The 17,076-nt window shown below is 43.9% G+C and overlaps 1 protein-coding gene and 1 long non-coding RNA gene across 3 annotated transcripts in view; one reads left to right on the top strand and one right to left on the bottom strand.

Moving 5' to 3' along the window:
- The window catches only part of ARID2 (AT-rich interaction domain 2), a 105,678-nt gene extending 103,076 nt beyond the window's left edge, over window positions 1-2,602 (bottom strand). The window contains exons 1-3 of the mRNA XM_040593907.1: window positions 1,630-2,602; window positions 1,376-1,469; window positions 118-215 (exon numbers count right to left, since the gene is read on the bottom strand). Of these exons, the coding sequence (XP_040449841.1) occupies window positions 118-215; window positions 1,376-1,469; window positions 1,630-1,721 (284 nt within the window). The 5' untranslated portion in view covers window positions 1,722-2,602. The remainder of the gene's footprint in view (window positions 1-117; window positions 216-1,375; window positions 1,470-1,629) is intronic.
- Window positions 2,603-4,350: 1,748 nt separating this feature from the next.
- On the top strand, window positions 4,351-16,414 carry LOC121088651. 2 transcript variants are annotated; one of them, XR_005828005.1, is made up of 5 exons: window positions 4,351-4,718; window positions 5,156-5,219; window positions 14,149-14,237; window positions 14,987-15,032; window positions 15,986-16,414. It is a non-coding gene; the product is annotated as an uncharacterized LOC121088651 (long non-coding RNA). The 2 variants fall into 2 exon arrangements; XR_005828006.1 differs by lacking the exon at window positions 4,351-4,718 and having other exon boundaries at window positions 4,725-5,219.
- The last annotated feature ends 662 nt before the right edge of the window (window positions 16,415-17,076 follow it).

The following is a 17,076-nucleotide window of genomic DNA, read 5'->3' as shown; positions in this document are numbered from 1 at the left end:
TTTCTGCTTTATTTTATAGCATTTTAAGAGTAGGGCTATTTTTATTATTGCACACACTGAAAACCAAATATAATCCCACACTCAAAAATACTACTGCAACAGCTTGATAGCACTCACCGCAAGTAATACTGTTTTAGAGCGAAGGCAGCGTTAGAACAACTTCTGGGAAAGTTAAACTCCTCTACAATTTCTCCCCACTGATTCTTCTCTGATACCTGTCAAAAACAACACACAGGCCGAGATACACAACGTACACATAAACACGTCGTTGACAGCGAACATCACAAAAAAACCCCAAGCTGCCATGAAGCAAATAGGTAAATATATAAGAAGAAATAAACACGAATGTATGCGGGATTTAGGACTATATATTTTACTGACAGTCGGTAGTATTTCCCCTTCGGCAATAATCCCGCTTCTCACCGGTATTTTATTTATTTTTTAATATATACTTTTTTTTCCCGGGGGGGGGGGGGGGGGGGGGAAGGGGGGGCGGACGACGACGGCCGGGGGTGGTGGTGGTGTCCTGCATTGTTTTGGGGTTTGTTTGTTTTTGTTTTTACTGCCTGGACAATAACCAATCGGGAGTCCCTCTGTCGCCCCCTTTTAAATCCTAACGCGGTCCGTTAAAAACCCAAAGAAGTTTAAAATAATGCAGGGAAGTCTTGGCGGGGGCGCCCCCTGGCCTCCGGGGCGCGGGGGCGCCGTCCCGGGGGGTCCCCCCAAGACAGATCCACAGACACAGAGAGGCCTTTCTTTTGAGGCCTACATTTCTGTCCCTAGCCTTGAAGCCTAAAGATGGCTATTTGATTACACACCGTCTTGGGTGCCCCTTTTGTTATTTTTCTCCGGGAAGGGCTCGGAGGGCAGCGCCCGGCCCCCCCCGGCTGCGAGGATCGTTTCCTAGCCCATGCTCCGTGCCGATTATCGATGTTAAACATGCCCGCTAATTTTGAGTTGCACTAAAACTGCACTCAGACTCTCTCCTCTCGTCTCTCCCTCTGTGAGGGAGAGACACACACAGAGCTGCCACCACAAGCGAAAGAAACTGCCTCTCGCCGACCGGAGCTCCCTGCTCCCTCCTCGCCTTCTCCCGGGGAAGGGGGGCAGGGGCGAGGGGCTCCGGCGGAGGCGGGGGAGGCACGAGCGGGGTGTGCGCCGTACCCCCGGATCCCCCTTCATCCCTTCACCGACAAGGCCAAGCCACCAACCTGCCTGCCTGCTCGCTTCCTTCTTCCACCCCCCACCTTCTCTAACCGGCTTTAAATAGGACGGTTCCTGGCCACCCCGGCTCCCCCCGCCGCCCCCGGGGGTCAGAGGAGACTTTTGGGAAGAGGTTAGTGGGAGGGAAACCCAAATTAAAACTTCCACTCACCTTCCCAAATCCGCCTAAAGTGGTGACTCTGGTGTAGAGAGCGTGAAGATCCAGCTCCTTCCCACCCACCACGGGGATCTTCTTAAAAGGAGACCTGCCAAAGGAGATACACACAAAACACCACAACTTGTCAGCTCTGCCCCCTTTTCTCCCCTCGCTGGGGCTGCCGTGTCCTTCAGGGAAGGGGCTGGAAGTTGGATCTGGTCGGTTTAAAAGCCTCCCCCCCTCCCGTTCCATCTCCCCATTTTCCTCACCCTCTGCTGTGGTGAAACTGCCGCAGCTCGTCCAGGAAAGCGAGTCCCTTTCTCCGCTGGTCTGCGTGGTTTTTACCCGTCGAATTTGCCATTTTTGTATTAAAAAAGGTTCTCTTAAAAAAAAAAAATCCAATTAAAAAAAAAAAAACGGCCGACAACAACAACAACAATCCCCGGCTCCTCCTTGTCTTCAAGAGACCCAGGTGCCCGTGCTCGGCCGGGGATCAGCCATGGAGAGGGGCTTGTTTAAAAAAAAGTTTAAAAGGAATAAGGGAGCCCAGAGAGTGTGGTAATTGCGAGTCCTGTCTCCACACAACACACAGGCAAAGAGACAGGGAGGGAGAGGGGCACCTCTCAGTAATTCCTCCTCCCGCTGCTGCTGCCTCTCTCAGCACCACAAACCCAACCGATCCAGCCTGCACATGAGACTCAACATGGTGCTGCTGGATCACACAATGAATTGGGTTACTGTTGTGGTGGGGTGGGGGGGGAGCCGGAGTGAGGTATTGACAGTGTGTGTGTGTTACAGCCGCGGCTCCATGCGATCTCCCTCTCCCTCGCTCGCTCGCTCCCTCGCTCGCTCTCTCACACACACACACTGTACAGCTACGGCAGCGGCGGCGGCGGCGGTGGCGGCGGCAGCGGGATTCACTTCTCTTCTCTCTCAGACAAAAAGATCTGAGGCCGCCGTGCTTCTGCCTGGACGAGAGCGCAACACAGCGGACCCCGGAGGCCGGTCCCGGTACTGCAAAAGGCAGCTCTAAAGGCAAAAGCCAGCACAGCCCCAGCAAGCAGTTCCTGGCGGGGAACAATAGGCTCCTCTCGCCGCTAAGGGCTCATCTGCAATGTGCCGCAAACTTCACACAAAGCCGGGCGGAAAGAGGCGAGGGAGAAGGAGAAGAGGGGAGGAAAAAAACGGCTACTACCGGTTGTTCCGGGGCTAGGGGCCGGGGAAAGGGCCCTCCCTTGCCAGGCTCGCACCGATCGGCCTCTCTCTGCTGGCTGACGGCGCCGGGGGGGGGGGGGGGGGGGGGAGCGGGGGGGGGGCGCAGGAAAGGTGGATTTGGAAAGCAGGGCCGAATTTTTTAATTGGACTAAACCCAACGCCCTGAGTTCAAGGGGAGAGAAAACAACTGAAGGGGGCACTGGTGGATTTGGACTTTTGAAAAACTTTCCGAGCCCCCCCCCCCCCCCCCCCCCCCCCCCCCCCCCCCGGCCTGAGGTGTTTCCAGGGGCAGGAAGTCGCCCCGCATGGCAGGGCGGGGGGGCCTGCTGGCTCAGCCCGGGGGGCGGCAGGAGCCCCTCATTCCGAGACGATTTAAAACTCCCCAAAGGAGAATGCTGAGCGCTTTCCCAAGGAGGGGGTGCCCTGGAGAGGTTTCTCAGCAGGGGCCTGAGCTCTGGCCTACTCCATAAATATTTTTTTTTCTTTTTTTCTCTTGGAGATACTACGGCCTGTACCAGAGTCCTTTAGGACTGCTGTACGCAATCTAGGCAGCCTGTATATTTCTGCGTATCCGTGGATGGAACATACAGCATAAAATTCACAAAGGAGGAAGGTCTTGGCCCTCACCCTGGATGGGCAGTAGCCAGCAGTGGCACTGCAGGCTGCTTTCCCTTCAGCCTAGCCTGTAAGTGTGTACGGTGGTTGTAAACACTTGTCTCCTGGCATGTTCTCCACACAGGAGAGCCCAGGAGAAGACCTGCACGCCAACCATGGCAGAGCCGGGTGGCTGCTTGGGGTAAATGGGAGCGAGAAAGGGCCCATGTGTTGAATGGCGCCTTCCACTGAACCTTGCTCCTCAGGTAAAGCAAGCGGTGACCCAGGTGGGCATCTGCCCTTCCCTGATATGCAAACAGAGCCACAGGTGAGCACTTGCCCCAGTGTAAGAGACTCTGGGGGAACATTTGCCCTCACAGCCAATACACCAAAATCCAATGCCAGATCAGGCCTTTGTGGTTTTTTTTTAAGCAGAACTCCTCATTAAAGTCAGTAAGAAGCTGTCTTAAAATCAGTGGCACATTATGGCCCCAAATGAGCACTTCAAGAAGGAAAACTATAATTCCTTTCTACTCCATGTACTAACTTACTTCAGAAAATAAAACTTTTTTTTCCTCCCTCAGAAGATTTTTTTTTCCTTTTGAACCGAGGGCTGTTTCAGCTTCAAGATGGCCATAGTAAGATGATAAGATTTGCCCTGGGCTCACACTTCGGGGCAGGGAGAAATCCCTCCGTTTCAAATTAATACTCTATATTGAAAGTCGCCCTTCTTCTTGGATGGAGTGGTGGTGTGTGGATTTCAGTGTAAGAAACGCATAGTGTCTTACTGTAGCATTAAGAGTCGTCGTCCCCCCCACCCCCTAAAAGCAGACCCGCAGCGGATCCTGGTCTGCAGCTTCTGTCTGTGGCACTCGAGTTTCTGCTATTTCAGCAACAGCGTGCATAAGACTCCCAAAGCCAGGATAATATGAATGAGAGAGGTTGAAAACAAGCCATTGAGGGTCTAAATCGCTCAATTTCAGACATACACAGCTAAACCTTCCTTCGCAGGAGGGCGGTGGTTTTTAATCATGCCTTAAAATTCCTTAAAAGCAGGGGGTCTCCCGTCCGCGAGGGGCGGTCGACAGAGGTGAGTCACTTTCCTCGCCCCGGTGCTCTGTGGAAGGGGAGTGGGAGGCAGAGGGGAGGACAGCCAAATTGCGTAGCAGGGCTAGGTGGGTTTCCATGCTAAGCACAGCAATTGCGCACGGTCCCTTACGTAACTGTCAGCTGGGGATTCCCTAGACGGGGTCACTTTATTCAACCATTACACAGACCCCGGCCGCCGCTCCGGCGCGCCTGGGCTGCCGTTGCCGCCGCTACTGAGGCTGCGGCTGTAGCTAGCTAGCGCGGCGACTCCTCACAAAATGGCGGCGCCCATGGAAGAGGCAGCCCCATTTTGTGCCCGGCAGAGCCTGTCAACAAAACGCCGACTTGGCCAAGGCTGAGGAACAGAAGGCGGCGGCTCGTTCGTGTTACAGAGAGCGGAGGGAGGAGAGCGAAGGATTTCACCGCCCTCCCGCCGCCGAGAGGAGACTTTCTATCAAGTGTGCGCGTTGGGGGAGGGAGAAGAGGGAGGTGAAGGGGGACGCGAGCAGCGAGCGAGTCAGAGGCTGCGTTATCCCAGTGCGGAGCTGCCGGAGCTGCGGCGCGGGGGAGGGGAAGGCGAGCGCAGGCCGCCTTGGCGCTGCTTGCGCCGGCCTCGCAGCTCTCCGGGGCCCGGCCCCGGGGCTCCGAGGGCTTCGGAGGCGGGAGGCCGGGGGGGCGGCCGGCAGCGCGGGGCCGGGCGGGCCGCGGCGGGCGCGGGAGCCCGGGGCTGCCGGGGCGAGGGGCGCTGCTCCCCGCTTCGCCTTCCCGCGCAGCCCGGCGGACGGGACCGATCCTGTCGGATTCCGGCGAACCTGTAATGAAGGACAGGACGATCTAGCTCCTTGTGTAGCTAACTAGGTCACTGTCAGCACTTAATTACTGTTTGTTTCATTTTAGTGCGTGCCTTATGAATAAACCGGCTATTAGGCTGATGCTTCAAGTAACACTATCCAGCACCAAGGTACAAAATGTCTGTATTGGACTCTGATCTTGTGATGCCAGCTTGATGATAATTACTGTTTTACATTAACTATGTCTTGGTTCTTACAGCTTGGTTATTCAGCTTACAGCTGAAATAGTTGGAGATCCCCTATGATAAGGTTGTGAAGCTGTTACTAATATTACGCCACCGGGCTTGGTGTGGTGGTTTTTTTTTTTTATATTGACAGGGGCACCCCCGTATTTTGAGGTAGAAAAAGGGCTTGTGAATTAAGACTTTTTTTCTGATTTTTCTGTTTTAATATGCATGCATTTTAATGGTATTCAATAAAGGTGATGACCTGTGCCTGGTGAAAGTGATAATTTTTAAAGGTACCAAAATTACACTGATATTTAAGAATTACAGAATACCTCTTGTTGCATATTAAAGAATCAAAGATTAAATGTAGGGGAAAAGGGGAAAAATCTTGCCATTTAGAAGAAGATAATCTTTTTATTGATCTCTGTGTAGGTACCTGTCAGTGCACTTTGAATTCATTTAAATTGTAAAATAAAACCTATTATGTACTATTATAAATGGCTTATAAAAGTTATCATATACAGTGGATTTCGGTGTGTAAATGTGTGCATAACGGTGCAGATGCAGTAACTGAATTGTCCCTATTCAGTAGTGGTTGGGTGTTTTTTTTGGAGTTTGTGTTGGTTGCTTTTTTTAAGTATAACTGTGCTAAGTGAATCTTCTGTTTTAATGGCTGTATCCTGTGTTGCAGTTTCAAACTTTTTTCATGGAATCTTTAATGTGAAATTTTGTCCGTATTACCAATCTGCCAAACTCCTGCTATCGTGAGAGCAGGCCACAATTGCTCTTGTCAGTGTGCCACTAACTCTGCATTTACTTTCTGGTGGGGTGAAATATTCTTGCTCGTTTCCATTTTCATTTCTGCTTGTGCTGCTCTTGAATTGTGGCAACATTACATTTTGATTAGAGTAACTAGTATCGCTAGCTGTATGCTACTTATATTAAACAGTAAACTCTAAATCCTTAGAAACTGAAGTTAATGTATTTTATTTCTGCGTATGAGCCTGTGTGTATGTATGTGTTTGTAGAAGATGCAGCCTATTAGATGGACTAGACAATACAGTAAATTCAGTTAAGACTGCAGACAGTAGCATATAATATAGGTACAGTCTGAAAATAAACATGAAAGTTACAGGATGAGTATCTGTTGGAGGGGAAAGGGTCAGAAAGCCAGTGGCAAATTTTAGTGACATTCATATCAACCATTTTTAATAAAAAATGTTAAAGTGTTGGATTTAACTGCCTGTGTTAAGCTAAAGACTTCACTTTTGCATAGCTTGCTGTGACAAATGTACACTTCAACAAGGGGCATTTACTCAGCAAGATATTAGTCCTGCACCTCCTTACTGAATATTTTAAAATTCTTCATTACATTTTAGTGTTCTAGCTTCTTTTAAAGATGCTGCTAGTTTGTATAGACTGTAAGTGGCTAGTCTTCAGTGGTACAGTATTAAATCATAAATTAAAGGTCTTATGCATGAAATTAAATGCTGAGTAGTACAGCAAAGGTGGGAAAGCAGATGTACAGTATTACAGGATACTTGTGCACACTTGTACAGGATTTCCACCACAGTTAGTGGAACTCGGCTACCCCAGTAGGTTTGGCTTAGCTATTCTTTAAAAAAACCCCACACTTTTATGTTGAAAAGAACCAACTTCTTAAGTTGTTTATTTCAATGACTTACAGCACTTCCCTTCTAAATCTAATGTATTGTGCGCCTTCCTCATTTCAACTTTATTTTTATGGTATTACTACTTGGGAAATAAAAAAGGAAAAATGGCCTACATAAACGTTGTTGTAAATACTCAAGTAAATTGATGAAATACTTTAAAATGTTATCTGTAATTAGTGTAGCTTTCTAATACTTGCTGTTCTTCACAAAGGTCCACCTTGTGGAATCAATGAATTTTATGATCATCTAAACTCTGAATTAAAAACACTTTCAGAGTTGAGGGGTTTTCAGTTGTGCAATGAAGTGTGAAACACAAAGCAGGAAAACCCTAAATGCAACTGAAGGAGAAGTAAAAATAAATATGTAAATGCACTCCCACTTGATTTCAAAACTGCGGTTCTTTTGAAATCATAATTCTTTGTGGGTCCTGACTTTGTGTCCTGAACACTTGAGGTTGGCCATACTTCAGCAGTAAGTTTAGAAAGATTATCAAATTCATGTCCTTTCCTTACAGGCAAAAATACTTGCTGCATTTCTTAAGGTTTCATACCTCTAATGCAGATTAGGGCCTTAATGGCGGCAAACATTTTGAGGTTCTAAGAAGCATTGGTCTGCAACACAGAAGTCACAGATGTCCTGACAGCAAACGAGTGCAATTGTTTTAAAAAGAAAAAAATATATTGGCGCTTAGTAAGTTACCTGTCTCAAGCATGACTTTGTCATTGCCTCTTTTGTTTGTGTGATCTGGTGGATGGCAAACTTCCTCTGCCACTATAGCTGTACATGTTCCCTGAAGTAGCGCTAGTGTGATTCATGTTTCTGGTTGGATGTGTGAAAGTTTGATTGAGATGCAAAACTGAGAGAGTTCTGAATGTTAAAAAGGAACCATGCTCAGAAATATGGAAACGATCAGGTTAAGCATGTCTCAAACTTTAAGGCTTTTTGCTGAGGAAGAATGCTGGTATTACACACAGGTGGGGAGGGTCTAGTTAACTTAAAGCAAAATAATCCTAGTAACTTCAACATGTTAGAAGTCTAAGTGGTGAAATGCTACTAGTAAGAGACTTCTCAGTATTGCAGATTTGCCGGCAATATTTGCTTGTCACGTAGCACTGTCTCATCTTCATATTTTCACCAATTCAAATAGCCGTCAACGGTAGCTAAAAATATGTAGAAATTTCTCTGAGTAAGCGGTTGCCTTAGTTAACTTTTATATAGGCATAAATGAAAAGGGAAGTAGTTTGTGCAACTGTGAACGTGTGGACAGACAGTACATGTGACAATTTATGCATTTCAATATAATACATGCTGCAGAAACTTTTCTGAAAACTTTAGTACATGAAAGAAATACTGATTAAATAACATTTAAACTAACTGATTATTGAAATTGCCCAAGCAAATCAAGCACTTAAAAGCAGTGAAAACACATCAATACCCACCGACGTACTTCTGAAGGAGCAAATTTGTCGTTGTTTAATTACAATTCTCAGTCTGTCTGTTGGTGATCTACTTAATATGGATTTGGTCTTATAGAGTGCAGATAGATGAGCAACATTGCAGCGAATGCTATTGTGTTGCCCAGATAAAAGGAAGTTTATCTATTTTCAAACTAACTGACAGAAAACAAAATCTCAAATTTACTGCATTAGTCAAATGCTGATGGGACACCTAAATTGGAATTTGCACTTAAAACATTGGACTTTAAGCTGTTTAACTAGAGTAGTGTCTGACATAACTGAAAAAAAGCTAGTGAGAAACAGTTTTTGAGATTGTTTACGTATAAAGGACTATCCAATGTAGTCGAGTATCGGTTCTGGTTACTTGCAGTAACATTATAGCATTTGAAGCCCTTAGGGGAATTTGTGACTGTTAATCTCCAGATACTATAAAAATGTTTATTAGGCTGAGCTGCAAACTATTTCTGAATTTTGAACCTTAACATAAGATCTGTCATACCCAGAATCTTGTTGCAAACAGAGGATAACCAAAGTTGCTTAGGAAAAAGTAGAAATAATGTATATATGCTCCTGTATCTTCCATCAATTCTTGATCTTGGGGCTTCCAGAGCTGCCAGGTTTGAGAGCTGCCAGCTGTTTGAGAGCGACGGATGCAGAGTTGGGGTAGTGTCTGGCTATGAGCTGAGATGTACCTAACACTGTTTAGAGCAAGTATAGTCCCCAAACCCCTTACCGAGAGGCAAAAGTACAGCCTGTGGATGTTTGGGGTAGGAGTGTTAAAACATGTTACGCAAACTGGTCTGCTTAGCCTTCTGCTTATCTAGCTTGCGTGCGGAGTGGGGAAGCTGCAGGCCGGGGAAAGGTCTTTTCCCTCTATGAGACTCCCTTGCGTGTGTTGAAGAACAGTACAGAACCTGGAAGAATTTCTGTAGCCCTGCTGAAGAAGGGAAAAGATGAAAGAAAATGTGGGTTCAAGCAGTGGAGTGAGGAAAACCTGATCATTTTGGGTGGGGCAACCCCCTCTCTAGGGGGCTTCCAGCAGCGTCACAGGAAACTTCAACTTCATATATATATATCTCCTTAGATGCAGTTACCATACAGTTTGTTTTGATCTTTTGCTGATTCAGGAATATTTAGTACTGCAGCTATTCACACTTGGTTTGTAATCTTAAGGCTTTCTTTATCATTGTATTTTATTTCAAGTTTCTTCAACACAAACTTCTAGTGCCTTAAGTCACATGCTGCACAGGGGACTGCTTGTAGTGAGTTCTCCAGTGTAAACAGCAGTGCCCTGAGTTTACAGTACGGTCTCTAGGAATGAAGCTCCTCCCTGTCTCATTTCATCCTTCATCAAGTTACTCAAGTGTTAATTTACAAAGTCAAAATAGATATTTTTTTTTACGCTACAAGTTCAGCTAGATTTATAAGACAAAAGTAAAGTAAGCCTGTCTGTGAATTAAACCCTTAGAATATTGTGCTTGATCTGTTACCTCTGTTTTAGTAAGTGTGGGCTCATTCTTCACTTTGCTTTAGGAAAATGAAATAATGTCATAGTTTTTCCTTCAAGGGGCTGCCAAGTTATTACAGAGCTGCCATGGTGTTCCTTTGGAATTAGTTGTGCTTAGCACTTAAGAAAATGGAGTTGTGTGCCCTTAATCCAGGTGTTGGTGTCATGTTTGCAGTACTGTACACTAATCATAGTACATATTTGATAGTGCAAGTTTCCCCATGGTGCTTAAGCATTGTGCTAAGGAATCCTCCTTTTGCCAAAATATGATAATGAAGCTTTCAAAGATGTTTTTTAAGGATCTTCTTTTAAAAGAATTTGGATAACTAGCTGCAATCAAGTTCATATTGGGATCAATTTACTTATTTATAGAAGAAAATATATAGACATTCACATTTTTTTTTCATTTGCCATTCTTGACTTTAAATAAAAATCTAATAGTTCGTCTGCAACTGAACATTAAAGTTACATATAATTACATACAACCATTAACATATAAACAAAAAATTAAGGTTGAAAAATCCAGTGCTCATTACTTAAGAGTCTTCCATCTGTGTGACATCATGCATGTGTGTTATGATAGTCCTTAATTATATGATCACTTCTTTTCATGCATGGTATTCAGTTTGGGGTGGATACTGCTTACTGAATAATAACAATAAAAAAGGTTATGCCTTTGTATCTGCAGGATGTTTTAATGTTTATCTGTATTCAGACTTACTTATTTTTTTCATACAGGCTTTTCTAGAGTGATCATTAGGCGAGTATCTGAATGCTCATACTAATGAGATCCCAAAATTCTGAGCTTGTGGCGTTATCATCACTGTAATGCTGAGAAAGCTAAGGCACGGAGGAATTCAATACAGGAATGCTGCTAATTTGGGGTGTGCTTTATTTAATTAAAGCACAGTTTCAATAGATAGAATTTACAGGTTATTTGAGAGTAGAGAGGGTTCAGCAGCAGTGCTACCTAGAACTTTAGAGCAGTGTTAAATTCAGTCATAGGCTTTTTTATGAACTTGTGTGTACGTGTTGTGGTCCTCTGCATTGTTAGGGCTTTCCTTGTGCGAGATTATTGTGATGCTCTGTTCTTTGAAACATTTGCAGTGCTCAGAAGGTGCAGTCAAGAAGGCTGTACACATACGGTAAATACTGTTTGCTACTTCTGCATTTAGTTTCCAGAGGCTCGAATTTGGAACTCAGAAAATGAGAAGCACTTCATTAGAGGACGCCAGTTCGATGCAAGAAACCCGCTGCTCAGTGTAAATGCTTGATAAAGACAGAAATAGAAGTGGGATATACCCAACAGGATGCATTTGCTGTAGCCTCCCCACGTCACCCACTCCTCCCCGCCCTCCGAGGCTTGCCGCTGGCTCTCTCCGCTGGCCTGGGTGCCAGGAGGGGGAGCACGGAGCACAGTGAGCCCCGACCTTAACTGCAGTCCCCACTGCTGCCTCGGGTAGGAGTGACGGCAAGCACCAACCTGCAGCATTGCTAGTGCCACAGAATTTTCAGAAAATCCGGCTTCTAGCTCTTAATATTATTATTTTTTTTTAATTATTTCTTGCCGTGCATTTGCAGCTTGAGATTCAAAAGCGTATTGCTTTATCATGATGTTGAATAGGAAAACTGCCCAAAAGGCATGTCCCTGTTTCAAAGTCTACTCTCCCACTAAATTTCAAATTCTCTCTTCAAAGTAAAGGCCTTTTCAAGTACGTTAAGAGGGCTTTTTCTCTACTTGAGTAAAACCGGGAGTTTTTTCCTCTCCCAGTTTAATACTTAGGTTCTTGCTGAAAATTTCTTCTGAAAACATCAGCTTGAGGCAGACACCTGGCCCGAAAAACTTCATCCCAAGTAGTTTTAAGTTCAGAAAGAACTGCATGTTTTTGGTTGTTTCTTCTTATAAGGTATCTCAGAACCTGAAGTCCTGTTGAAATTCAGTCCTGAAAACATATCCTAGTAGCTATTTGGCTCTATTTGCATTTATAGTCACTGTATGCAGTGTATCTGTATGCTGGGTTCCAATTCGGGAAGTCAGCTATCCTGTAATATGCTCAGCTCATGCCAGTGTAATGGTAATTACTCATAATAGCACTGTCCAATACAGAGTCAGTGTATGAAAGGAAGACAGCAAGTGCTGTACTTGCAATTCAAGTAGTAAAACATTCCTTATGGTGGTGATTTTGGTGCTGCCTTCCTTAAATGGGTTTAGGGCACCGAGTAGCTGAAGCAATTGCCTTGTGGTAGGTGGTTAACTGAGCCTTGGGTAGTATGTGAACTGTATCCCTGTGGTAGGCAGAGCTGTGATCACCACACCACTGTTGTTACAGGATCACAGTCCAAGACTGGAACAGTTTTGTCAGCTAGCTGGATGTCTCGAGGGAATTCCCAAAGGATTACTTAGTTTGCTAATCTCTGCTCACAGGGTCCTGGTGGCTTCATTGCTAACAAAGGCTTGACCTAATAAGTACTGCCTGCTTTTTTAGGTTTTGGGGTTTTGTTATTTGTTTAATTTTTAAGAGAGGACTGCCTAATGAATGGCTAGCGAGCATAATGTTAAGAGCTTTTTTGTCTTCATTGTGGTATTACTGGCTTCAGTTAGGTGTGAGAATTGTATAGAAGAGCTTTATACAGCTGTTTGCTTTATTTGTCCTTAACCTGTCCCCATCCCATCCTCACAGAATGTTTGGGACATGTCTTGTAGCAATATAATTAGAACACAGAGTGCTGCTCCATAGTCACATGCCTCTTATTTGGGGACACCCCACCTACCCCCCTCCAAAACAAAACAAACGAACCCCCTATAATTGAGGGAGAGGGAAGGCTTTTTATATGATCTTCATAAACACAGTTACTGTAGAATTGGGAGTTTTATGGCTTGAAGTCAACAATAGTCTATTTTTAAAAGTCTTCATTAAATACTCCACTAGGTATGTGGATGTTACACTGAGCGTTTGTTATAATGAAGGGTCTGCTTTTTTATACTCTTCTAGTACCAGGGAAGATGCAGAAAAGAAAACTTGCTTTTTGTCTGTTCTTGTTCTTTTCAATGGCACATTGCAGTTCCTAGGTACAGAAGTCAGTGAATCTGACCTCTGCCTGCCTGCAAGTGATTCAGTGCCAGCTGGAGAGAAACAGGCACTTTTCGAACATATCATCGAAGCAGCTTCAGTATTCTTCAACATCTTTTCGTGGAAAGTGAGGGGATTTTTTGAAGGAAAAATTGGCAGGATTTTAGATGGCCTTTTAGGTAGCCCAGCAGAACTTCCCCTGCCTTGGTAGATGACAAAACTCTACCACAAAACATACGTTGTGCAGCTACTGGCTTTCTAAAAAGCTGTCATGCGCACTTCAACACCACAGCTCTCCAGGTGTCTTGAAAATGGGTTGTCGTGCCTGATAAAGGAGTTCCTCTTAAGCTTCCCCTTTGTCCAGTGCCGCAGCGGAGTACTGCTCATTGGATGTTAGGCACAAATTCAAATATTAGCAAAAGCAAAGCCACCATATTTTGTGCCAAACTTATTTTAGGTTAATTTGTTATTGCCTTAGTAAAGCTTGCTGATCTTAAATGGGGAGTAGCGATAAATATTAAACTCCACAATGCAAATGAAGTTATAGGAAGTTTAACATTTGGAAAGAAAGCAATAAATAGGCAGGTGCCTGAGCCTGGGTGTGGCAGGAGGAAAGACCACTGCTGGCCAGCTATCTGGAATAGCACATTTTGAGTGTAACTATCAAATGCAGTACTGTACCAGCCTTGCCAAGCGCGCTGTTCTTTGAGCTGGTGCCCTCCACGTATCAGTAAGAGAACAGGAGCTCTTCAAGTCACAGCTCCCGTAGCTTCTTCCAGGACCTGAACTCAAGTATCTAAAAGGGGTTTGTGTCCATATGTAAGTGTGTTGGAACTGGAGTCCAGGAGTTGTGCGGTGTTTCCCAGAAGGTGTTGGTTCATCTCTCAAAACCAGAGTGTTAGTATTCTGTGTAATGTCTTATGGGTAATGAAAGTAGTCAGGACTTAAGTACTGATAAATTTTTCTCTTTATCAGTCTTCACTCCTGTCAAAATTAATTGGACAAAGCTGCTGCCAATTCACTAGTCAAAGACAGTAAGTAAAAATACTTGCAAAGAAACTTACCAGTTGCGTTCATATTCTGCAGCAGTGTTGCCAATTAATTTTGGTAAGGGTTTTCTACTTTAAAATATTTCATATGTATCTCTAAAAAATTACTTTTCAGCATTTTTGTAGAGGTGGAAGAAGAACTAGATTGCTAATATGAAAATACTGTCCTTTGTCTGAATATAAGAAACAAGTTACAGTTTGGATGTAAGTACATTTATAGTGTTTGATTCCAGAATTTAACCATCCTAAGCATTCTTCCTCATATTCTGTGATGCACCACTTAGACAAGAAATAAGGGGGTATGGAGAGGAGATGGGAGAATTGCAAGGAGCTGATACTTGGGTTCTTCCTTTGTGCATCAATCATTTCAAAGTACACTGCAATTTCTGTACAACTTAGCAGTGGTTTGCACCTTGTTACATTGTTTTAAAAACATTTTATACTTTGCAGTGGTTATTTAACTTACAGACATGAACAATAAAGTTTTGTTGTTTGAACTTCTGCCTGCCTAATTTTAATGAAAGGAGAAGTATGAGCTATGCAAACAGATTTTATTGAAGTATAAAACCAGAGCCAGCAATTTACACAATCTACAGAAATGACATGTCATTACCACAAAGTAGCTACTACAGGAAGTAGCTCTTGAATTGTGTGCCAGATTTTGTGTTAAGACTCTGCTTACCCCAATACATAAAATTATTTGGGGACAAAATATTTCTCGTGCTTTAAGAGCCCCTTAAATCTTCGGGGAAGGAAAATCTAACAGACAACGCCTAGCTCTTTTATTGGACAAGTTTTGATGTAAAAGCTCAAATCTCCTCAAAATATGGAATATAATGTAACTTAGGAGGCAGCTGTTTCATGGGATCACCTCTGAGTCATGAGCATGTGTATGCATAGTATCTGTATCTCCTCTTGGCCAGTGTGGGTCTCATGGTACTGTTTCATTCTAGGAACAACTGAGATTTTGGGCAAATCCCTGATGCTGAAAACCTGCAGGTAAATAATTTACATAATGATAACTATATTATATTATATATATAATGATTACTAACCTAATACAGTAGTTGATTTGCCAAGCTAGTAGCTCATGAAGTGGTAGTAGTCTGACTAGCTAGTTTCTGAACAGCAGTAATAGCTTCATCCTGTAGCAGAGTGGCTTTTTACAGTTAAACACTAAATACTCAAACTGATGCCAAGTTCTGGAACTGCTACTGCTAGTGGTTAAGTAACAGCAAGTTGTTCCACAATCAGTTAAATATAGCTTAAACTAGCTGCTTCCAAACAGAAGCAGCCACCTTCATCCTCTTCTTTCTTCCTCTTGGCATTAGCATTCACACAGCTGTACTACAGTCTACGTAAAGATTAATTCAGCTGAAAATTTAGAGGACAAAAAAGTTACCTTTTAAAGGGACTTGTTACCAAAGAAGAATCACAATGTGAAGGGCAGTGTCAGTGCAAGAAAAGGCGGAGGTATGCATCAGGGAAAGGCAAGGCTCCCTCTTCCTTTATTCCACTTTCAAAGGCTCTGGCATCCACACCATTCAGATAGCAGCAGCAGGACAAAGCATCGGCCCTCTTGTTCACAGTGATGAGAGAGTGCAGGAAACTGGAAGCCAAGGCAACTAGTGCTGCTACCAGGTCCATGTTGCTGTTTAAAAGGGTAATGAAGTGGGTCTGCTGAAAAATATTTCCTCTAGTTTGCTTAGCCCAGTTGCCACAGGCATTTTGAAGGAGGTACACCTGGCTGCATAGTTAACTTGCTCTTTTACAGGGCAGGTGCGGTACAACTGTCATCTTGTGGTATTTACAAGAAAACAGGAATAGAAAACTTTCATTTTACCTGCAGCTTGTCCATGTGGGATAGACACAGGCAATATAGAAATTAGTTAGAAAAAGCATTTTGGCTGATAAAAACCCTGTTATGTTTTCCTTCTGTTGCCTACTTTAAGCCTGTGTGCACCAAAATCTTGCACTGTATCCAAAGACGTATGTTTGGAGTCTGCAGGCCTTGGGGATGGAGAGAAGTTCCATAAAGAGCCGTGTTTCCTATATATTTTCAAGACAGATTTGGAAACAATTTTATCTCCTTCAGTCATGAAGAATCTAAGAAAGGAGCTTTGGGACCATGGCACATCTATATTTAGGTCTTCTATACCTATATACTTTTTTCCCCTCTTTATTTTTCTGTAGACAAATTTTAAGGTAAATGCGTATATGAAATAAATTCCACATCTAAAGTAGTGCAAATATGGGATATTGCTAGAATGACTATGCTTCCTACATGTCTTTGTTTAGATGAGAGAGACAGAAGACACGTACCACAGACTTTATTTTGGTAAGATTAATGTTTTCAGTCAACATTAAAACTGAATGCTGAAGTGCTGCCTTATCTGCCCTTGAATCTCCAAACTGCTGCCCTCCCGTAGACCCACTGGTTTTAATTTTTGGTAAATCTCATCCATTTTAGCTTTCTTTCCAGGTCCCACTTCCTCTGCCTCCTCTCTGCAACACGTTGGTGCTGGAGCTACAGCACATCAATCTGGAGATTCATTCCCCCTTAAGTACAGAGGGAAGAATGAAATTGTAAATAATCCCAAATTATAATTTTATCTTATAAACGGCAAAGTTAAGTAACTGAAAAGTAAAAACAGACTTTTAACTGTTGATTTTCAGTTAGAAACCCTCCCCTTTCCCATGTCAATCATATCAAACTGATGCTATGCTTTAGAAAAACAAGGGGAGAAGTAGCTCTTCCAGCTCACCCTGGAAGTTTCACTGTTCCAGTGATGGAAGGAGGTTGGGCTGGAGCCCAGAATAATGCAGCATCATTAGCCTCACCACCTCTTCTGTCTTGCTTCAACAATTAGGGGCTTTGCTTCTGTAGATTAACCCAATGGCTCATCATGTGTTACAGTCCCAGTGCATTTATGACCCTTGAATTGCTTGAAAGCCTTGGGAGGCTCCAGAAGGACAAATCAAATGCCTCTACATATGAAGTAAGAAGAAATGTCGTGCAGTTTAGACCTTGGGATACACTCAG

The sequence above is a fragment of the Falco naumanni genome, chromosome 5, assembly GCF_017639655.2.
Source record: "Falco naumanni isolate bFalNau1 chromosome 5, bFalNau1.pat, whole genome shotgun sequence".
In the NCBI taxonomy this organism is placed as follows: Eukaryota; Metazoa; Chordata; class Aves; order Falconiformes; family Falconidae; genus Falco; species Falco naumanni.
This window is presented reverse-complemented; position numbering and strand designations above follow the sequence as displayed.